General features: G+C 46.4%; 1 protein-coding gene across 4 annotated transcripts in view; it reads right to left on the bottom strand.

Annotated features, from left to right (window-relative positions):
- Positions 1-16,825: 16,825 nt before the first annotated feature.
- The window catches only part of DOCK1 (dedicator of cytokinesis 1), a 547,152-nt gene continuing 539,969 nt past the window's right edge, over positions 16,826-24,008 (bottom strand). For all 4 annotated transcript variants that reach the window (XM_024253415.3, XM_024253416.3, XM_054523055.2 and 1 more), the window contains exons 51-52: positions 21,779-21,930; positions 16,826-18,020 (exon numbers count right to left, since the gene is read on the bottom strand). In XM_024253415.3, the coding sequence (XP_024109183.1) occupies positions 17,925-18,020; positions 21,779-21,930 (248 nt within the window). In that variant the 3' untranslated portion in view covers positions 16,826-17,924. The remainder of the gene's footprint in view (positions 18,021-21,778; positions 21,931-24,008) is intronic.

Raw genomic sequence — 24,008 nt, 5'->3', positions numbered from 1 at the left:
GTTGTTTTTGGAAGGATCTATGTACCTGTGGAAGGAGGTGATGGAACCAGCCCTCGCCTGCGCAGCCTTGCGGGCATCTATGAGCCCACTGGATCATGCGTGGTGCTGAGATGGACCACCTCTTCATGCCCTTCCTGGGCACTGTCACTCTGGCCTTCTCTCTACTTTGAGCTGCTAAGGGCAAAAGGGGTTCTGCTATGCCCCTGCGTGTGGGATCCAGGCCTTGCAGGATGGAGAGGGAGGCTGAAATTGCCACTGGGTCCCAGCTGGGTTTAGCATGGACTGTATCACCTCCTGGAAACAGCTGGAGGGCAGGGTGGCATGGACGGCTGAACTTGAAGCCCCTCTAATCTGGGTTGAAGGGCCGGCTCTATGCTCACTTCTTCTCCTGTCAAGGGGATATAATCTTGCCTAATAACGTGCAGAGAATGTCTAGTGCACTGAGGAACGTAAAGCAGGAACTCAACAAATGGCCTTTCCATTGGAACAGCTATTTGTTAACAGCTATTTCTAAAGCACTCTGCATGCGTGAACACACACACAACACAGAGACACAGACATACATGTGTGCACTACACAACACGTGCTCACACACATGTACAAAGTACACACTCAGATGCCCAAGATCACAGTAGATAAGCTGCCTTGTCATTTCCCGGGAACTAAGCAAGGAGGGCCGTGAGTCTCCTGAGTCGTCAGCTGTTGCTCAGAGCACCTGCCTCTCCCCTGTGCTCTTCACTTACAAAAGAAGAAGAGGAGAACCACTCTTCTTATTCTGTGCAGGGGTAGGGACATCCCTTGCTGTTCCCCAGGTTAGCTGGCAGCAGGGGCACATCAGGAAGACGGGCAAGGACAACGGGCACTCTGGAGCTCAGAAACGTTAACTCCTGCTCAGAAAGACTTGTGATCGCTCTGAGGCATCACGGGAGCACGTGTGTCCTGAGTAAAACATTACCCAGCACGTGGGTGTGTTGATGGGGACCTTGCCTCGATGAGGCAGCCTGGGCCACGTTCTAAGTGAAAAAGATGACTGAGCACTAGGAAAGCCCCCATTGCGTCCCCAGTATTTTGTTAGTGGGAAAACACCCATAATATGGAGGTTACTTCTCAGGATAATTTGGGAAATTCAGCAGCATATTCAGAACTTTCAGGATGAATGGGGCTGGGCTCCATCAGACCCCTGAGGAGGACTTTGTTCACCAGCCTGGGTTAAGCACAGGTGGCAGTGGCCCTATACAGGTCTTGTCCCATCTCAGCCAATCCCCCAGTATCCACAAAGGCAAGAGAGTTCCTTGTATCCATGTGTCTTCCTTCACTAAGAAGCACCACACCAACATGATTCCATGGTGAGTCCACGTGTCCTCCTTCATCAAGAAGCACCACCCCCACATGATTCCATGGTGAGAGTCACTTCCAACTATGCTGTCCCATCGCTAATGCTCTTTGTCGGGCAGAAATAAGAGCAGTGGTGGCAAGGAAGTTCTAAGAGGAAGATTGTTTCTTTAGTGTAACTGTGACCTGAAGAACAAGCAACCATTCCCAGGGAAGACACATAATGATGGGTTAGCAAGCACTGTCGGGAACTCCACAGCGGTGGGCATTGCCCATTAGAGATGCTGCCCTCCCGTCAGCCCCCCATCAGCTCCTATCTGCAGGGGAAGCTGTCCTCCTGCTCAGGGACATGCCTCCCCAGACAAAGGCAAGGGAGGCGGAGGACATGGTGCTATGGCAAGCTGTGGGCCTGGATAGTCTAGCTTAGGGAATCAATCCTGGTTTAAATCTCAGCTTTTCCCCCAGAGAGCTCTGGGAGCTTGGGGAACAGTCTTCTCAGACACAGTGAAATGGCAGTGCCTGCCTCCATAGGTTGTGGATGATGAGTTGGATGTCAGTCATGATAGCTGCCATTCACTGTGCCCTGCACAGAGCTGAGTGCTCCATGCATGTCGTATCACTTAGGCCTCTTGACTGCCACCACAAGGTAGGTGACCAGTTAGGATGCTCACAGCTGTAAACAACAAGTGGCTCAAAGAAGCGCAGACTAAACTCAAAGGAAGCAGAAGGAAGGAAAGTATGGCGATGAGAGCAGAAATAAATGAAATAGAGAGGAGAAAATCAATAGAGAAAATCAACGAAACCAAGAGTTGGTTCTTTGAAGAGATCAACAAAATTGACAAACCTTTCGCTAGACAAACCAGGAACAAGAGAGAGGACTCAAAGTACTAAAGTCAGGCAGGAAAGAGGGGGCATGGCTATGCTGACCTTACAGAAAGAAATACCCAGCTCAAAGAATAAGCAAAATCACCATTTCACATACAGTAACTGGAAATCGAGAACGACAGCTCAGCGGTGCCATCAGGCACATGGGTTCTCTTTGCTTTGCGACTCCATGATCACCCAATATTTCTACACTCTCTGCTAGCATTAACACCACCCTCCTGCTTGCCACTTGAGTTAGCTGGTAAAGTGTGAGCAGAATGGCATGGGTCACTTCTGGGAAGCTGCTTTATGAGTGAGGGTATGTTCACAGTATGTTCTTTTCCCCTCTCTGGGATGATTGTGGAAGCCCCTTGTTGGAGGAAGCTTCTGTCTGCCTGGGCCACTGAGTTCCTGCAGTGAGTAGCTCTCCTTTCTCCTCCAGGAGGGCTGAATACAGCAGATCAGGTAGCAAGAGTGAGTGATGTGTGTTGTTTTAAGCCACTTAGATTTCAGGGTAGTGTATAACTGCATGTGACTGAGAGACTATACACAGGGCCAGCCTGGTGCTAAGGTTGGTTCTCCTGATTACAAAAGAGCTATACAACAGGGTCCATGCATAGTCATGACTGGGAACAAAAGCTGTCGTTCTCACAACCATCAAGAGCAGGAGAACCTCTTCCCCAAGGATTAAAAAAAAAAAAATCTCCCTTCAGTCTGATTGGGTCCATGTAGGTTTCATGTCCATGTCTGGACCAATAAAAATTGCCAGGGGATGCTCATGTTGATTGGCTGGGATAATGACCAGCTGACACATCAATCCCATTCTTCAGGACATAGATTCATATTATTATTCAAATGACTTATATCATGATTTGATAACGCTGATGAGATAGGTTCATTAACTTGCTCAAGGTGAATAATTTGCACAAGTGATAAGTGGCAGAACTAGGATTTACACTGGGCTGTCAGGTTCCAGAGACGGAGTCCTCACCATTCCGTAAGCCCTAAGGTGAAGGGCTTTTTGGATGGGCATTTTCCCATTGCCTTATCCTAGCACCTAGAAAAATGGACTTCTGTGGAATAAATGAATATGTCAGGCTGCAGCCACCTGATGGGGTGTTGAGAAGATTAAATGAGACATTACCTGTTCTAAGCCTCATGGGAGGCCTGGCTGGAAAGTCTGGGGGCTTGGTTTTGCCACAGCCACAGGGACCCGAACTTTTCAAGTTTTAGTACCTCCTCCATGAAATGGGAAGGAAATATGTTACTCTTCTTATCTATTTACTAGATATTTATAAAAACTCAATGAGATAGCCGGGCATGGTGGCTCACACCTGTAATCCCAGCACTTTGCGCGGCCAAGGCGGGTGGATCATAAGGTCAGGAGTTTGAGACCAGCCTGGGCAATATGGTGAAACCCTGTCTCTACTAACAATACAAAAATTAGTCGGGTGTGGTGGCGTGTGCCTGTAGTCCCAGCTACTCAGAAGGCTGAGGCAGAAGAATCGCTTGAATCCGGGAGGTAGAAGTTGCACTGAGCCAAGATCGTGCCACTGCACTCCAGCCTAGGTGACGGAGTGAGACTCTGTCTCAAAAAAAAAAAAAAAAAATTCAATGAGATAATACAGGTGAAGTTATTTTAAAAAGTAGAACGATTGCTACTATAACAATAATGCAGATTATTGTATTTTATGTACAACAATAATTCGCCAACATTATAATTTTCTTGGCTCATGACTAAGGGGCTCTAGGAAGCTGATGGCAGTGATTAAAGTTTTAAGATTTTTCTGTTTTTCATTTCCTCAGACTCAAGATGGCCTTTCCTGTCCCCACCAAAGAAATCTATCAGGAAAGGAACAAGTGACAGAGAAGGGTGCGAATTAGCCTTGTCAGAAAGAGGCAAGCCTGGGCATTCGGTGGGCACTGACTGGGATTTTTTTTCCTTTTCTTTCCTTGGCTGTGCATCCTCTGAGTCGGTGAAATCGATGACAGGTCCCCAGAGTGTGTGAATTAGGTAGAGCTGCAGTTGCACAGCTGGGCCAGGTGTTCTTTTTTTCTTGTCCTTTCTCCTCTCCTATTCTCTTCTGTCTTCTTTCCTCCCTGCTTCTTTTTCTTTCTCCTCTTCTCTCCTTTTTCCTCTACCTCCTTTCTTCCTTCTTTCTCTCTCGTCTTCAATTATTGTCCATCCCACTCTCTCCCTCTGTGGGCTGGTCTGTGGTAACAGGAGTTCTCAAAGACACACATCGCCCTGCCACTGCTGCTCTGGACTTGGAAGCCCAGTGCTCTCTCGGGGTCTGCACCTGCACCCCCCTTCTGGAAGCCCCTCCCCACTGCCTCCACAGCTCCCTTAATCTGAACCTGGATTGCTTTGCCGCCTGACTCCTGCAGACCCTGATTCCCTGCAACCATCTTTAACAAACCCTGTTTCCTCTCACATCCCCTATACCTCAGGGCTAGGGGTGGTGGTGCTGAACAGGTACTCGTCCTCTTTGCTTCTGGTCAGGGCTAGGGGTGGTGGTGCTGAACAGGTACTTGCCCTCTTTGCTCCTGGTTGCCACCTCCCGATCACTCCTCCCCCATCCTCTTCCTGCTCCCATGAAGAAATGACGTCCACCACCACCAGTACTTGGCCCTGAGCTGTATCTGGGACCAGTTGCCTCATCCCAGCAGGTTCCCCCATCTGCAATCCCTTACTTTTTTGTCTTCTGCTGACCTCCTGATCTTCTCCCTCAGTTGCTAGCAACTCTAGACCCTGGAGTCTGGTCTTTATCGCCACCTCAATGCCTGTTCTTCTTCTCAGGTGCTTTACAATCCCTGCTGACCCTCCCCTTCTTCACCTTCCATGCTTACGGCTGATGACGTTGCCTCCTACGTCATTGTCAAGTTCAGTGGACACTCTCAGGATGCCGTGCCATGCTCTCTGGCTCAGCTATGACCTCAGCACAGTTGAAGAAGTGACAGGACCCACTCCGACTGCCCCTTTGCTCTCAGCTTTGTGCCTCAAGGGCTTCTCTGAAGCTGCTCAGGCTTTCTCTCAGCCTGGAGGGTTGGGGCACTTAACAGCCCCACAGGCAACTCTCAACCAATGGGAACCAGAGCCTGTATGCCCTGCAAACTCACTCTCCAACTGAGGGTGTCGCTAGGGCTGGAGGATAAGAATAAGGCAAATTGCTGGTCACAGGAGGGGAGGCGCACTGGTGGCTGCTGGTCTCACCCAAGGCAGGACAAGGACAAGGAGGGTTTCCTGGTCATCCATCTGGTGACCCTCTCCATCCATTGGTGTCATCCATTGGGTGACCCAAGCTCCAGTGTATATGGGTGGAGGCTCCCTGCATCCCATCTTCCCCTTCACCTGAGGAAGGACAAGACGGCTTCTGAGGATATGGTACTAGGGGCAAAGGCACACAATGAAATCGGACTGGGTGGCCACTCGGCTTTCCCAGCTCCAGCAAGAATGTGAGGATTTGCGGAGGGTCCTGTGGGTGTCACTCCAGCGAAGGAGACACATGCTCAGGGGGAGAAGGGGGCGCTTAGCTGAAGGGAGGGCACAGGGACAGCAGGGACCCCGATGCAGGAAGGAAGCAAAGGACATGGAGTCCTTCCTCCAACAGCATCGTCTCTTCTTCCCTGTCGCCACACGTGGCATGATCTGTGCGGCAGGAACCACGGTGCTGGAGGCACAGCCCTCTGGGGTCTCCATACTCACCTGGGAAGGGGCTCTGGTCGCCTGATCCCTCTGTGGGCTTCAGGCAGGCTGGGAGGACCCTGGGAACAAAGAGCTGAGTCCTGGAAGAAGGAGGAGATCTACCTTCAAAAGCAGGGAGAATGGCAGGTAGAAACAAATGAAACGTCTGGAATAGGAAGGGTGAGTGTTCCCAGAGGGCTTTGGAGGGAATTGGGAGTGGGGCAGAGTGTGAGGGGCCCAGCTGCCATGTGCATTGATGAATAGTGACCACAAAGGAGAAAGGCTGTTTTTAAGCTGACTAGTAGGGCTTTTAAGAACTGTACCTGCTACTCCTTCCCGGCCCTTAAGTTCGGTGGATTTCTGCAAGACCGTTGGTTTTAATTCTTTTTTTCTATTCAAATGTTGTTCATTTGAGTCCGCTTTTCTCAAAGACTGGCTCCTCTGGGGCCCTGGGTTACATTTAGATTACTCGAAAGCAGCCTGTTTGGGTTAAGAACTCTATTTGTCTTCCCCTGGACCCTGGCCAACTGGGCGTTCCCCTTTCCCTCACAAAGGTGAGGAAGGAAAGAACTGGTTCTCTCTTTCAACATGGTTATCCGTGGAGGGTGATGTGAAAGGATGGCTACTCCAATCACTGGCAGGATGATAGCTTTGAGTAATTAATATGTACACAATTTGGTAAGGCACTGTAGCATGAACAATCATCTGTGGTAACTGTGGCTTTGGCTTATAATTACACCATTGTTAGAAAAGGAACTGCAGCCTGGCCAGCTACTTTGTTACACTTGTAGAGAGAAAAACAACGTGGCAGCCTAGTAGTCCAATCTGCTGCTGATTTTCAATTATGAGTTGTGCTTCACACCAGTGAAGGAGGCTTGGAGCCTTAAGAAAAATAAAAGACCCACCTTTCAACTGTCCATTTCTTTTATTATTATTATTATTATTATTATTATTTTATTATACTTTAAGTTTTAGGGTCCATGTGCACAACGTGCAGGTTTGTTACATATGTATACATGTGCCATGCTGGTGTGCTGCACCCATTAACTCATCATTTAGCATTAGGTATATCTCCTAATGCTATCCCTCCCCGCTCCTCCCACCCCACAACAGTCCCTGGTGTGTGATGTTCCCCTTCCTGTGTCCATGTGTTCTCATTGTTCAATTCCCACCTATGAGTGAGAACATGCGGTGTTTGGTTTTTTGTCCTTGCGATAGTTTGCTGAGAATGATGGTTTCCAGCTTCATCCATGTCCCTACAAAGGACATGAACTCATCATTTTTTATGGCTGCATAGTATTCCATGGTGTATATGTGCCACATTTTCTTAATCCAGTCTATCATTGTTGGACATTTGGGTTGGTTCCAAGTCTTTGCTATTGTGAATAGTGCCGCAATAAACATACGTGTGCATGTGTCTTTATAGCAGCATGATTTATAATCCTTTGGGTATATATCCAGTAATGGGATGGCTGGGTCAAATGGTATTTCTAGTTCTAGATCCCTGAGGAATCACCACACCGACTTCCACAATGGTTGAACTAGTTTACAGTTCCACCAACAGCGTAAAAGTGTTCTTATTTCTCCACATCCTCTCCAGCACCTGTTGTTCCCTGACTTTTTAATGATCGCCATTCTAACTGGTGTGAGATGGTATCTCATTGTGGTTTTGATTTGCATTTCTCTGATGGCCAGTGATGATGAGCATTTTTTCATGTGTTTTTTGGTTGCATAAATGTCTTCTTTTGAGAAGTGTCTGTTCATGTCATTTGCCCACTTTTTGATGGGGTTGTTTGTTTTTTTCTTGCAAATTTGTTTGAGTTCATTGTAGATTCTGGATATTAGCCCTTTGTCAGATGAGTAGATTGCAAAAATTTTCTCCCATTCTGTAGGTTGCCTGTCTACTCCGATGGTGGTTTCTTTTGCTGTGCAGAAGCTCTTTAGTTTAATTAGATCCCGTTTGTCAATTTTGGCTTTTGTTGCCATTGCTTTTGGTGTTTTAGACATGAAGTCCTTGCCCATGCCTATGTCCTGAATGGTATTGCCTAGGTTTTCTTCTAGGGTTTTTATGGTTTTAGGTCTAACGTTTAAGTCTTTAATCCATCTTGAATTAATTTTTGTATAAGGTGTAAGGAAGGGATCCAGTTTCAGCTTTCTACATATGGCTAGCCAGTTTTGCCAGCACCATTTATTAAATAGGGAATCCTTTCCCCATTTCTTCTTTTTGTCAGGTTTGTCAAAGATCAGATAGTTGTAGATATGTGGCATTATTTGTGAGGGCTCTGTTCTGTTCCATTGGTCTATATCTCTGTTTTGGTACCAGTACCATGCTGTTTTGGTTACTGTAGCCTTGTAGTATAGTTTGAAGTCTCAACTGTCTGTTTCTAATCCAAAGTGAGCTCTAAAAATGTCATCAAATAGCAAACCAGCTATGTGACTTGGTGTACTGCATGGCCATTCTGTACCTTGTCCCTCCCAGGCTCACATGGAGTGTTATGATGAATAAAGACTCTAAACATTGAGGGCATTGAGCACTGTGAGTTCTCAGGGTCCTTCCTGAGACAAATACTGGAATTCATTTTTGGCTTTTCTAAAATATGAGCCTGTTCCAGCTGTGGATCCCTCCTTTCCTTTTACTTCTGATGACAAATTCAGCTGGAAGGACTGAGGTAGCTAATGCATTTGAGCCTTCACTGCATGACAGATTTTGAAAATACCAGGTTGCTTTGCCGAGAAGCAGAGCTCTGGAGGTTTGCTCTCTGCTGGGTCATTCCTTCCTAGGATGACTTCACAGTCTCCACAGTTCCATGCAAATCTCTTTTCTCAGCCAGGAGGACCGAGGTACTTGGGAAGTGCACCGTTTTTAGCTGTCAGTTTTTGCGTCTAATCCCTGGCAGTCCTCCCTTGGGGAGGGGGGGCATTTATCCAAGGAACATTAAAAAAAAAAAGGCTGTGACCCACAGGCCCCTTCTGTCCATTTCACCTCCAGGCTGCCAACTGAGCCTCGTCGGGAGGCACAGGACCAAAAGCAGCAGCACCTCCTCGCTCCAGCGCTGAAGTAACATGGTCTTCCTGTCAAAGAACACTCATTTCACTAACATTTCTGAAAAATGAAACATTTCTGAGGAATGATTCTGATGTTGCTTTTCCATGATAATTGCTTTGCCTTCCAAAGTTTGCTTTTCATGTGAAAAAGCTTTAGCAAGGCAGTGAAACCCCACGATGTCATCTGTGTTCCCTGCAAAAAAAACCCAAAAATATGTAGGAGCTTAAAAATAACCCTGCATTTTGCAGGTAGCTCCTTATTTGATATTAAGTGCCCTCCTCTCCAACACAAGTGTACATAATCCTAAATTAACTGTTAACATTTATTTTAAAATAGTCTAATTTATGCTAATTCAAAAAGATTCCCATTTCCAAACTGCATGTTTTTACCTCCCAAATTGCCACACTTTTGCATTGAAGGCTGACGAGTCAGGGTGCTGTGATCAAGCCTCTGTGTGGCTTCTGGACTCCTGGTCACTTCCATGGGAGGTGTGCAGGGGAGGTGTCCAGGGTGCACATGCACAGCTTGCCTCAGAACCCCATGGACAACAAATTTGTGTGTTTAGTTTTACACTATGGATATGATCTGTCATGACTGTTGGGAGGATGGGGGACATCACCAGCACCGTGGGGCTTCCAACTCTGAGGACACATGGGCCTCCTTGTCTCTCAGGGTAGGGCAGCCATGGGAGAAACCACTGGCTCCCACTGAGGGCGCTCCTTTCTCCCCTCTCACCTGCAGCAAGAACATCAGGAACTCTCAGGGTGGGGACAAAAATCCCAACACCAAATGCTGCTTTGGGGGCTTTTCGTTTCCACTGATGTTTGGACCCCTGTTTTGTCCAGTTGAGAGGTGAAGCCAGCTGGACTTCATGGGTCAAGCCTGTACTTGGAGAACTTGTCTGTCTAACTAGAGGATTGTAAATGCACCAATCAGCACACTGTAAAAACACACCAATCAGCACTCTGTGTCTAGCTAAAGGTTTGTAAATGCACCAATCAGCACTCTGTAAAAACGCACCAATCAGCACTCTGTGTCTAGTTAAAGGATTGTAAACACACCAATTAGCATTCTGTAAAAACGCACCAATCAGCACTCTGTAAAATGGACCAATCAGCACTCTGTAAAATGGACCAATCAGCAGGATGTGGGTGGGGCCAAATAAGAGAATAAAAGCTGGCCACCCGAATCCGCAGTGGCAGCTGGGGGTCACCTTCCACCCTGTGGAAGGCTGTTGTTTAGCTCTTTGCGATAAATCTTGCTGCTGCTCACTGTTTGGTTCCACACTACCTTTATGAGCTGTAACACTCACTGTGAGGGTTTGTGGCCTCACTCCTGAAGTTAGCGAGACCACAAACCCACGGGAAGCAACAAATAACTCCGGATGCGCCACATTTAAGAGCTGTAACACTCACTGAGAAGGTCTGCAGCTTCACTCTTGAAGTCAGCGAGACCAAGAACCCACCGGAAGGAACCAATTCCGGACACACAGTGGGGGGTGAGGAGATCCTGTGGCCGCACGTTCTACTTCCTCTAGCCCACTGCAGGGGGAGCACTCCGTCCCACCTGGCCCTCAGCTGGGGAAGGCTGGTCATATCTTCCTCCTCCTGCCTTTGTCATGAAACCCAAGCTCTTCTAGCGGACAAGGCCATGGCCTGCCCTGGCCAAGCTCCGTGCCCGCAGTGCCATCCACTGGCTCTTCCCCCGAGCCTCCTTCACCTCCTGCTTCTGTTTTGCAGATATTCCCTGGTCAGTCCTAGCCCAGGCAAGGCCTGTGTGCCTGCTCTTTCTCCACCCTGTACCCTAGATTCTCACTGAGCTCGCAGGTCTCTGCTGAAGTCTCCCAGCCTCAGGGAGGACCCCTGGCAGGGGAGGTGAGCCCCGCCCGTCGGATGACTACCCTGTCTCACCCCTTCCAGTTCTAATGGCCATGTGGAATGGCCTTACTTGGTTACTTGAATATTGCTTGTCCTCTCCTGGAGGAACTTTGGAGATGTTGTTTGTCCTGCCCACCTCAGTACCAAGTCTGTACCGGGCTGGGTTTGGCAGGGACTCTGTCAACATTTAATATAGACAAGAAAACACTGCCCTTACTGTGGCCTGCCCAATGCTCCTGAGATAGGGACTCACTTTTCCCTCCGTTGGTTTCCATGTGGAGCCTTGATTGTTGTAGAAGCACAGAGGTGGCTGCTGGCTAGAGTCTCCGCCTCCTGTTAGGGTGGCACTGTGCCTGTAAACTGTTTTTGCGAAATCCAGCATGTAGGCATGGCCAGAAGGCTTTGTCAGAGAAGCAAGTGAAAATGATATCATTATTCCCTGGGGAAAAAAGTATTTCTAGAGTGGAAAAGGAAGGGCATTCTGCACAAGTACAATATGGGTCATTCTCTCCTACCCCGCTCAGAGTAAGTTGGAAGTAAGTTGCCTGCCTGGTACCACACTATCCCCAATGGCTCAGTGTTCTTTCTCTTTAAATGATGACATCCTTCTACATAGCCACAGTACAACCAATAAAGTAAAGAAATGAACACTGAGATATCTCCGTCGTCCAATCCTCAGACTCCAGTCAAGGTTTGCCAGTTGTCCCAATACGTCCAATGTAGAGAACATCCAGCTCCAAATTACAAGTTGCGTTTACTTGTCATGTCTCTTTAGTCCCCTGTAGTGAGGACTAGGTCATTCACGGCCTTGACTCTTTCCAAGATTATAGACCATTTAAAAAAAAATAATAGCTTTATTAAGATATAATTAATTCAATAATCATAAACTTCACCCCTTTAAAGGGTGCAATTCAGTGGTGTTTAGTTTTGTCATATAGTTGGGCACTATCACCATAATCTGATTTTAGACCATTTTGATCATCCTAAGGAAAAAACCTGTACCCCTTAGCAGTTATTCGTCCCAGCACCTGAACACCACTAATCTACCTCCCAGCTCTGTGGGGTTGCCTCTTCTGGACATTTGATGTAAATGGAATCATACATGAAGGGTCAGTTTCATAGAACGCCTCCCAATTTAAGTCTGGCTGATGTTTTCTTGTGATTTCATTCTGATCATGCATCTTTGGTAGGAATATTGCAGAGCTGATGTGTTCTCAGAGCATCAGTACTGTGGTGGTGGGGGGAGCATGTAATTTTAATTTGTCCCAATACTGATGATGTTCTCTTTTATTTCTTGATTAAGGTGGTATCTGCCAGTCTTTTCCACTATGAAATTGTTTTTCCCTTTGTAATTAGTAAGTGTTTTGTGGGAAGACACTTTGAAACTATGTAGATATCCTGTTCTTCATTAAACATTCAATTTATTCATTTATTGATTTATATCAGCATGGACTTACAGAAAAGGCCTACTTCATTCAACTGCTTTAAAATTTGTTACTGTCGTCATTGATTTTGATGCTGAAATTGTCCCAGATGTGGGCCATCCCATAGAAGCCACTTCATATGGGCCCCAATGTCCTTTTGAAGTGTGGCCCTTATTTCTTGAACACTTCCTTGTATTCTGGTACAAAATGTTCTAGGCCGTCTTGTATTCCCAGACCAGAGTCAGCCATTTCTTTTTTCTTTTCTTTTTTTTTTTTTTTTGAGACAGAGTTTCACTCTTTCGCCCAGGCTGGAGTACAGTGGCACGATCTCGGCTCACTGCAAGCTCCGCCTCCTGGGTTCACGCCATTCTCCTGCCTCAGCCTCCCGAGTAGCTGGGACTACAGGCACCAGCCACCACGCCTGGCTAATTTTTTGTGTTTTTAATAGAGACGGGGTTTCACCGCGTTAGCCAGGATGATCTTTCTTAAAGAAGCCTTGGTTTGTTTGATTGGAGAATGGTATTTAGAAGCCAAAGAAGAGATGGAATTAAGCACTTCCCCAAAGTGAAAAGAAACATTAGTTAGTAGCAACAGCTTAAGCCCGGGTGCCAACAGTTGAACAAAGTGACAGGACAGGAAGGAGATAAGGAGAGAGTGCTCTGGGGCTAGACAAAGGCATGGAGCCCTTCCTAGTGGCGGGAGGGCAGCATGACCACTGGAGTTTGCATGGCAAATTCCGGAGCCTCATGTTGCAGACGAAGCACGTCAAAAAAGGAAAGGCCAGCAGAGCTGCGTGGGCGGCCTGGGGAGGCTGGTTCAGGACCAGCTCCCAAGCCACTTGCCAAGGGCCAGGGGAACGAGGACAGGCTCAACCAAGAGCTCAGCATGAGAGGCTGCAACACGGGGAAGCCGCAGAGCGTGACCAAGGAAAACTGAGAAGAAGGGTAGGTCACGGTGGCAACCTCACAGTGGTTTACCAGGAAAAAGAAATTCTGTTTGGGATTTAAACAGGGAAACCCTGAGCATGCAAAGTAGCTTCCTACAGATGAAACAGCCCTGGAAAATGAAGGACAACCCAAGGGAGATGGAAGGAGGGAGGGGGAGAGGGAGGGAGAGAGAGAGAGCGGAGAGAATGCCTAGCCAGCTGCAGTGAAGCAGCGTGCCAGGCGCGTGAAGGAAGCCATCTTGGATGTTCCAGCCTCAAGACACCATGACAAGGTGGCAGCAGACATTATCACGTGACCCATAGAGACACACATGACTGAAGAGGCTAAGTGGCTTGCTTGGGGGTCTCTAGATTCTTGGATTCTACTCCAGGTATGCCTGAAGTCACCTGTTTCTGCCAAATACCACTTTATGAGAGGAGGTTTGCTATGGTCTGTCCTTTGTCAGAGAGAGTGTGTGTGTGTGTGTACAGAGAGATTTAAGGAATTGGCTCAGCCATTGTAGGGGCTGGCAAGTCCAAAATTTGTAGGGCAAGCCAGCAGGATAGGAAGTCAGGCAGGAGCTGATGCTGTGGTCTTGAGGCAGAATTCCTTCCTCTCCAGGAAACTCTAGTTTTTGCTCTTAAGCCCTTTTCAACTCATGGGATGAGGCTGTCCCACATTATCAAGGGTCACCTCCTTTATGTAAGGTCAACTGATGATAGATGTTAACCACATCTACAAAATACGTTCACAGCAACACTTAAAAGTTGCTTTGATTAACTGGCTACTGCCGTCCAGCCAGGGACACTCAAGACCACATCAGAACTCTCTTGTCCAGGGCTGAAACTAACCCAGGAAGTTTGCCACACACCAGACATCCAGGGAGTCCTCACTCCACTCTCCAGCTAGTGACACTGCACTCAGGCCACCGTACAACCTGGAGGAGCAGAGGTTTCCTCATGTGTGTGGGAGACAAACAGGGCAGGACAATTCTAGCTTGTTTGGGTACAAAGGCTTATTGGCCTACAGGTTCCCTATTTTTTTGAATCATCGTCAATGAAACAGTAGATGTTTAAATAATTCTGAAAAGGCAGATTGCCAAAAAGTGTGGGGGCAGAAGTTCCCAGACTTTAAAAAGTAAGTAAAATATTAAAAAGTAATTAGAGATAGAACTAAAAAGCAAAAACGAAAATCCATTAAACCAACAAAGAGTTCCGTGGACATGAAACAAAGTCCAATACCATATAAGAATCCAGAGCAGAAGATAATGAAATCTGTAAGGAATTTAAATGATCAAATCTTTGCATGAAAGAATAATCTTAAAATTGATTAAAAAATAATTTCTTTAAATACTAGGAAGCAATCTTCAAGCACCAAGGGTGGTTTTCAAGTAAGAAAAAGACTTTTCCATTTATAAAATACAGTTTATATACTAACTACTTTGAATAAAGATTTGATGAAAGCACATATGAAACTAGGTAGTTAAAGTAAAGATGGATTTTTAATAGTCCAGAAAGCTTTTGGAAGGCAGGAGAATAAAACCAAAATTTAACTGAATGTGTGAGGGCAAAATTTGGCTTTGAGCATCCTGGAAACCAGAGCAAAAGTAGAGCCTAAGAAGCGCACCATTCCTGCTTTGGAGCATGCGTCTGCAAAAAGGCAGTATCACCCCCTGAAAACTAGTACTTGGGAAACAAACAAACAAAAAATCTTATTTTTTAATGTAAAAAAGCATAGGTATACACAAAGTACATAATAGATATGCAGTGTATAGTCTAAGTGATACACAGTATGGCTGTACTATTAAAATTTCATCATCAGAGTGATGGAGGGAAAAAATGTCTAAAGAGTCTCCTTGAAAGGTAATTGTGAAAAAAAAAAAAAAAAAAAAAGGTTAAGAAATAGTGTTTCTGTGTAGAAGGGATATGTCCCCGCATGTATAGAGGCAAACCTTCCCCTGGAACCACATTCCAGAAGGAATGCATGTAGCAGGCACTGTGCGCAGAGGCCGGTTTGTCTCTGATTATTGTGTTGCAGCCCATCCATTGATTTACAAGCTGAGGAAATGTTGCATCTGCATGAAATGTTTGAGAAGTTTACTCATTGGTGAATATATTAGCATATTTGTAATTCATATTAATAAATAGGAAATGTCTGCAACATTTTGGCTGTCTTCACTTTTCTTTAACTCTGTTCTGTGTTCTCTGCAAACCCCCCAGCTCTAGAGATCCCCGAGGGATATAAGGTCCTTGGGGGGCTGTGGGGTGGGGATTCCAGCCAGGGTTGTGCAGCGCGAGGATTAACCCGGTAGATGGAGGAAGAGCAGGAGCCCACACGTCATTCCACAAGAAAACCATCATTTATCTTAGGGCCAGGCACTATTCTTTCTGTGTTTTTATTTTTTTATAAATACAATTATATTTTATATCATTTTATAAATTTTATAATTTTTATTTTTTAAAAATACAATTATATTTATAAAAATAAAATATTTTTATTTTATTTTTATAGCTGGAGATAGAGACGGAGACGGATTCTCGCTCTTGTCGCCCAGGCTGGAGTGCAATGGTGCAATCTCAGCTACTGCGACCTCTGCCTCCCAGGTTCAAGCAATTCTCCTGCCTCAGCCTACCGGATTGCAGGCGCTTGCCACCATGCCCGGCCAATTTTTGTATTTTTAGTAGAGATGGGGTTTCACCATGTTGGCCAGGCTGGTCTTGAACTCCTGACCTCAGGTGATCAGCCCGCCTCAGCCTCCCAAAGTGCTGGGATTACAGGTGTTAGCCACCGCACCTGACCTATTCTTTCCGTTTCTGGTGGCCGCTTATACAATGTGGGGCACAGACTGCCCAAAAACAACCTGTCCCCAGGCTGGGCTCTCCGTGGTCGCCTACATGGGTGTGCCCATTTGACGATTTCTAGGGTTGTGGATAATATTCAGTTTCTCACACACTCAACAGAAGATGAATATTTATCTTGGTGCAACAGTTGAAACAGTAAAGATTCTTCAAGAAAAAAATCCCACATTCACACAGGCCTACAGTTTCTCGGGGGTGGACTGGATATTTACAAGCATGAATACGCTGGGGACAGCACCTGAGTAGGAGGAAGAGCCTCCCAGCTTCCTGGGCTCCACAGCAGCCTCCTCCTAGGCCGGGTTAGACGGGCAGAGGGGCACATCCTTATGGCTTCCACACGTCTGGCAGGAGCAGAGGTGAGAGCCCCGTCCATTGAGAAGAGGACCCCCTGCTTTCCTTGTTTCTTGCCACCCCAGATCCAGCCAGATAGGCCCTGGAGAAAGCTCTCCATGTCCAGGCCTCTACAGCTAAATCACACACCCATTAACCAAAGCCCTCTCTTAAATTAGCAGCTGAAAAGAGGCCCACATGATCTGCAGCCCCAGAGCCCTCTGGCTTTGGTGATGGGGAAGCACTCAGCTGGGCTCTGCTCAGCTTCTGTCTATCAGGACGTGCAGCCATGCACGGGACACGGGCACTTCCCATCTGGGCTCCAGATCAGACACAATTAACAGAGAGGATTAAAAACAGTGTTGGAGGAAGAGGTGCGTATAGAAATGTGTGTCACCAAGCACCTTAACAAAGCAGAATAGAAACAGCAGCGCCTGTATTTTACAATCAAGGATGAAAACACAGTATGTCAGACACTGTGAGTCTTTTAAAATAACATTTTATTTTTCATCGTCAATGATTAACTTTTGAGTCTATTAGAAGAGTATCATGATTATAGTGAATAAAAAAATATAGATGAGAAAATACAAATATTAGGTTACACAAAGTTAGTTTTTTAAAAATCATTGTCCACCAAAATTTTTAGGCCTTTGGAGTTCTGAAAAAAAAAAAATTTAATTTGTGTGTGTGTGTGTGTGTGTTTTTTAATACTTCCAGCAGTTAAAAATTAAGAACACATACGGAGAATCATTTGTGGACGCCTATTATAATAAACAGAAGGACCACAAAAATTAAAACAAGTTCTAAGAACCATCGTATATACAAATTTCTGTACAGAATGACGACAAAAACAATTCACCCAATTAAAACCAGCTCTTGTGGTACACATACTCTTTTTCAGAAAAGAACGAACATTTATCTTCCTGTATTCACTTGTTTTTCCATTTGATTCAGTATTCTTAATGCTGTTTCCACCCCATAAATTAGTAACTGTTCAGTAGCTGAGAAATATCCTATTTTCAATTATGCCAGGGGAAATCAGGAGCTTCCCTGGAGGGGTTTAACTTCATTGTCTGATGTAGGTTGGAGACACACCTCAACCAACGAAGTCACACCACCGTCTGGAACAAGGAGGGGCTGGATACAACATCCCATGACAGTGAGGAGGATTCTTATACATCATCACTACACAGCTTCCCAAGAGTGACGGCCTAGCCTCTCCTACTTGGCTGAGCTCAGAGCAGTTGAGCTCTTTGCAAATGCAAGTCATTTGGCACATAAAGAAAGAATGTTTGGGCAAGACTCGGACTCTCTCAGAGCCAGACACACTCAGAGGCCCCCAACTCTGATAACTACGATGGCACATCCCGGACCCATACCCACCTCCCCGACCCACCTTGCTCCATGACGCGAAAGGCCACTCACTCCATGGTGAGAACTGAACTCCTCTGAAGGAAAAGCAATTGCACGAAATGTTAACATCACAGGCCCAATGAGGTAAACAGCAGACTCAGGGGACACAGAAGGAGAGGACATGGAGACGGGGAGGGGCAGCACACTCTTTCCAGACAGCCTCGTGACGTCACTGCACGATCCCGGAGTCCACCGATGTCTGCTTGCGAGTTGTCTTTGGAGGGGGAGGAGGCGGAGTTTTGCTGGGCAGTGGAGGTGGCAGATGCTAAAAAGACATGAGGATGGGGAAGACGTCACATTACTGATGTCCTGACAGAAAAGACACCGTCTCCAGGTGGGGTCTGACCTGGCACAGCCACTCAGCCAGAACCATCCTCTCCACGAGTTGGGCTCCATCCTGTCTGACTTGGGGCTGGCAGGTCTACTAGGCTCAAGACTGGGCTGCTATGGGCCTGGGCCTTTCTGACGCCTCTGAGCACTCTCCCGCCGTCTGCACAGCCCCTGAGAGGTACCATTGCCCTTTGCGTGGCCTTTTTAAATCTAGATGCTATCGACCAAGTTATCCATCTATTGTCTAAGGGATAAACAAGTCCTTAGAGGCACTCTCCAGGGGCGAGATGAGAGACCTTCTTTTGCTTTCTGAGCTTCAGGCAAAGGTTAGCAAGCTTTTCCTGGAAAGGGCTAGACAGTACATATTTCCAGCTTTTCGGCTGGCCACATGGTCTCTGTTGCAGCCACTGAATGCCGCCGGTGTGGCCGAAAAGCAGTCATTGACAGTGTGTACAGAAAGGGGTGTGGCTGTGTTCCAAGAAAATTATTCACAGAAACAGGTGGCTGGCTGGCTGGCTTCAGCTCATGGGCATATATTACCTTAGATTCACAAAAAAGAACACTAATTTCCAATGTAAAGATAATAGCAAAGCCCCTGCTGATGGACCTGGCTGGAGTGTTATGACTGAGGGCAGCTGCACCCTATTGCTTTTGGGACCCTCATGCCCATCACACACACCTGATGTGCAGGAGACTCTCTGGAAATATGGGTCAATCGAATAGGAAAGTGGATGAATGAGTGAATAAATGAATGAGTGAATAAATGAGTCAGTGGATAAATGAAGAAATGAACAAGTAAGTAAACAAATGAATGAAGAAGTGAACAGACCAGGGTAAGTGGGAGCATGCCACAGGTAGAGGAATCAGAATGAAATCACAGAACACTATCATCTAACTTAAGGGTAAGAGTGGATTTTTATCAGCCTCTCAGTGTGGGTTTGCATTTAGCTGAATCTGAGAAAAGAGGTTTTCAAGGATAGACAGTGACGCAGTAGTCTCTCACTCATCGCCCAGATTTCCTCCTGATTCACAGACGAGTAAATACAAAAATGACCTAGTGCTTAACACAGACAGGAGAATAAATGTGGAAAAGTAAAGCTGATATAAAGATGTCCTATGAGTATATGACCTTATATTAAGGAAAGTAAAACAACAATTAAGTCTTTTTAAGGTTGGTTAGAACCATTAAAAGAGACATCTATTTTGAGGTCTGATGAAACTGTTTACATGTGAAAGCCACACTGATAGGCCAATGAGGAGCAGGTAAGGACCACACTAACACAGCCTGATAGCAACACAGCGCTGCAAATGACCTCTGTGCCAAATATGAGCATGTCAAAAGTTTATCACCATTAAGCAAAATGATAGCTCAGATTACTGACAGGAAGAGCCATTTGGAAAGAAATGACAGCTTAGTGGCAACAACTAGAGACAGAGTTGCCTACAAGCCTGAGGCTGATCAATGAGAGTGACAGGAGGATATTGATCACACCCCCATCATGGCAGACGGATGATCATTATCCTAGAACAGCTTTCAGGGCCTGTGCAAAGGGAGGCACCCCAGGAAATGCAACCGCTTCTGCCTAATGATGACATACTAATCACCAGTGTGTCACCTGAGCATGCGCTCAGGCTGCAAGTAAATTAAACAAGAAACAAAGACCAAAGACACTTGGGTCATTAATCTAATTGAATTCACACCGCCTTTATAAATTGAGACAGAGCTAATCCATGTTATCCCTTACTTAATCAACTGCATGTGGCATCAGTAACCCACAATGGTGTATCCAAGAAACTGAGACAATAAAATGTTACCCTGGAGTTGATCTGTAACAAGAGGAGGAATTGGCCGTAATTCTAAGTTTAGAATTTTCAGTTTACTAGTGCAGGGAGACTAGGGGGAACATTCCTGCCTTTGCAATAAAATAAAGAAATGAAAATGTGACCAATTAATGAAGCTGTTAGGGAAACAATACTCCAAGCAACTCAATATTCTTGTTAGACCCCCCGAATCTCCTTTTGCTCTCACAAGTAGTTAGAAATGCCTGGGGAAGGTCAGGCTTCCATTTTGGCGCTGCAACAAACCATTCCAGCCTGCCAGAAAACCCTCTTCACGGGGGAACCTGGTGCCTCCTCCAGGACCAGTTCTCCATCGAGGCATCTCTAGGGAGAGGGAGCCTGTTTAAATGGCATTTGGGTCTCAGAAGAGCAATCTGCCTCTTTGATATTAAAGATGACTGCTTGTTTAGTTTTCTGATACAAAGGGAATGATGAAATATGTATGCTGTACACAAACACCGTCTCTCTTCCACTCCTCTCATAAGGGATGTAATGACCTGGCGGAACACTCCATCAACAAGCCTCCATTAAAAAAAAAAAGAAAAAGAAATGGTACGTGGGATTTATATTGTTTATTAAAGAAAAATTAAAAAAAAAACCATGTCTCACCATTATGAAAAAAACAGAGCCACTGAACAATCTCATGTTTTCAACGTTCTACAGGAGTTTTGCGGCCATATAATTACTTCACTGAGGCTGGATAGCAAAAAAAATATGGCCAGCTGTCCACATATGAAGAGGGATATTTTACTCTTCAGACAGCACTGATTTAATTGTCAAAGCCTGTGAATAACATGGCCTGGGGAGGGCTGAGCCTGGAAGCAGAAGTCCTGCTGCGGCTGAGTCAATCACTCGCCTGCCTCCATCCCACTCATGCTGCCCTCTGCACACGCCTGGGCCCGACATGAGGATGGGGCTGGGACCTGCAGGGATGAGTGACGCCCGACAGCATCCTTGAGAACCAGGAGAGGAACGGGGTGGATCTCAAAAGAATGTTTCTAGAACTGTCAACTGGTAACTGAGGTGCTTGTTTAAATGGCTTTTTATGACTTTGACTAATATTTGTACGGGCAGGCAGGCCCAGGGGCTGTTCGGCAAAAGGCACTTTAGGTGGGATGAATGACTAAAACAGCTGCTGGGGGGTACCAGCTTCAGGGACTCATGCCGAAGAGGGGTTCCAGCAGGTTGCTTAGGCTTACAAAGGCCAGTGCTGCTGGAGGAAGCCAGGCCAGCACCCCCGAACTAGCACTGGGGAGGGTGCCCAGGAGTGGGGGCACAGTGAGGGTGACTGTGCCCAGGAGCCAAACCTGGCTGTCTTCTGCAGTCTCTGTAAGGTGAATACCTGTCACCACCCAGGAGCTCCCAGCACCAGGTGAGGCTGCCTGGAGGAATGTTTGGAGATGAGCTTCTCCAGGGCCAAGCAGGTGTACAACAGGTGCCTGCCACACAGGGCAATACTGGCCAACCTCTTTAAAAAGTCAGACCTCTTGATAGAAAAGCCACTTCTCAAAAATCAAAATTTCATTAGAATTGCATCTCCAGTGGAATGATCTCCATGGTGATGATAACCGATGACAACCTTGGAATGTCTTTCCTCTTCCTCGTTCTGAGGCATGATATCAAAATGTGCTTTTTGATGCAGTTATTGATAATGACGCAGACCCACAGATCTTACCCACTGGAGTCCTTACTGCTTTGATATCTTTTTGCAAAGTCAAACCCGGGCCCATCATACATGGTTTTCCTCATGTGCTCACTAGCCCGAAGTAAACCTGCTAGTATCTGGAATGAGGGACTCGTCCTACTTTGTGGAGGCGAAGCAATGAAAGCCCGTGTTTCAGATTGCCGACTTACCCTCTGGTGTGGAGGGGGAGGTGGAGGTGTTGGCGAGCCCAGCAAGTCCTGGTTTTCCATCAAATTCCCGTAATCGGCCACGCTGCCTTTGAGAGGCAGAGGGGGTGGGACATCGGCCACGTCTGCCCCCGTCATGCCGTTCAGCTCCAAGCCTGGAAAACCGGGATCTATTTAAAATCAGCCCGACTTCCCCACGGAGCCTGACTGCTCAGGGAGCTGCTCCACGTTCCCTCCCAGAGAGGCAGGCACAGCAGAAACACTTCATCTGGCAGACACGTTTGTCAACAGAGCAGATGGGGGCAGGGAGGGAGTGAACACAAAGGGTGGGACCCTCTCCTAATGGCAATGTTCTAGAAAGAGAATAGCAAGTATCACATGACAACTAAAACCGGAGCGTGAAGCAAGGCATCCAGCCACTGCAGGAAGGGTGATGTTCGCCCTGGGCTCTCTGTCCCTGCTCGGGCCCCCTGCCTCAGTGGAAGTTAAACAGCTGGGTGCCACAGGACCGTCTCCGCTGCTGCTGCTACCGCTTTCAAAGCCCAGCCAGGCCTCTGCAGTCACCCCTGCAGTTATCACCTGGAGAGATTCGCTAAGCAAAGTCTAACATGGCGACCAGCCACTCCACTTCCAATCTCTTTCCACAGGAAAATCCACAGTCGTGTGACATGAAGTCATTAGCCGTAGCAGTCACTGTGGCTGTTGCTTTAAATAAGCCAAGGGGAAGTACAATTGATTTTTAAAGTAAACTGGAAGAAAATAGCTGTTTTCAAATGGAGGAATAATCATTAAGGCAGGATATTTTCTCAACCCTTGTTGAGACTCTTAAAAATAATTTGTTTTCTTTTATATTAAAGAGAGAAAAATTGACATTTTTACTGATGAGTCTCTTTTGGAGTTTTCCCCTAGGATCCATTTGATGAAAAATCCTTTATTAGGAAAATGTGTCCTAGGAAGCCACAATGTCAGCTTATAAGGAAGCTCTGCCATGGGGCTGAGGGAAATACGAAGGCTTCGGCGAGTGACTGTCCTCATGATTGCTGCCTACTTCTTTGCTATTATTGTGTGGCAAGATATACATGACATAAAATTTGCCATTTTAGCCATCCTTTAGGGGACAATTTGGTGGCATTAATCACATCGACCACAGTGGACAACCATCACCATGATGTATTTCTGAAACATTTCCATCACCCCAAACGGAATTCTGTACCCATTAAACAGTAACTCTCCACTCCTCCCTCCCGCCCCTAGTATCCTCTATTCTACTTTCTTTTTTTTTCTTTTCTTTTTTTTGAGATGGACTCTCGCTGTGTCGCCCAGGCTGGAGTGCAGTGGCACGATCTCAGCTCACTGCAACCTCTGCCTCCCAGGTTTAAGTGATTCTCCTGCCTCAGTCTCCTGAGTAGCTGGGATTATAGGCACGCACCACCACACCCAGCTAATTTTTGTATTTTTAGTAGACACGGGGTTTTACCATGTTGACTGGCTGGTCTCGAACTCCTGACCTCAGCTGATCCACCCACCTCTGACTCCCAAAATGCTGGGATTACAGGCGTGAGCCATGCCTTTCGGTCCCTGTGAACTTGCCTTAGATATTTCATTTAGGTGGAGTCATATAATATTTGTCCCTTTGTGACTGATCTATTTCACTCGGCATCATGGTTCTGAGGTTCATCCGTGCTGTAGCACGTGTCAGAACTTCACTCCTTTCTACGGCTGGGTAATATTCTATTGCATGGATATTTCTTTGGACATACATTTTGTTAATCTGGTCATCAGTTGATGGACATTTGGCCTGTGTTTGCTTACTGGCTCTTCTGAAAAATACTGCTATGAATATTAAGTATCTGTTTGAGTCCCTGTCTTCAATTCTTTGGAGTACAGGCCTAGAAGCAGGACTGCCGGTTGATATTATAGGTTTATTCTACGTTGAACTTTGGAGGAACCACTAAATTGTTTTCCGCAGCAGCAGTGATGGTGTCTGTTTTCAATATTAAAATAGATTTTAAACACATTTTTAGAAAGATCATGTAGTAATAGTGCAAGGATGTGAAGATGCACCCTCCAAAGACATATCCAGTGCCCAGAAAGCTCTTTGCCTACTCAATTAGACTCACGCACCCACTCCTGGAGCCAGCCTCCCCACCCACTGACAGTCTCCAGAATCATGACTGCTCCCCTTTCAGCAAGAGGAAAATCAGGAGCAGAGGACAATCACTCACTGCCTTGC

Source organism: Pongo abelii, chromosome 8 (genome assembly GCF_028885655.2).
Source record: "Pongo abelii isolate AG06213 chromosome 8, NHGRI_mPonAbe1-v2.0_pri, whole genome shotgun sequence".
Taxonomy (NCBI): domain Eukaryota; kingdom Metazoa; phylum Chordata; class Mammalia; order Primates; family Hominidae; genus Pongo; species Pongo abelii.
Note: the sequence above shows the minus strand (reverse complement) of the source record. Positions and strands in the feature narration are given on the sequence as shown.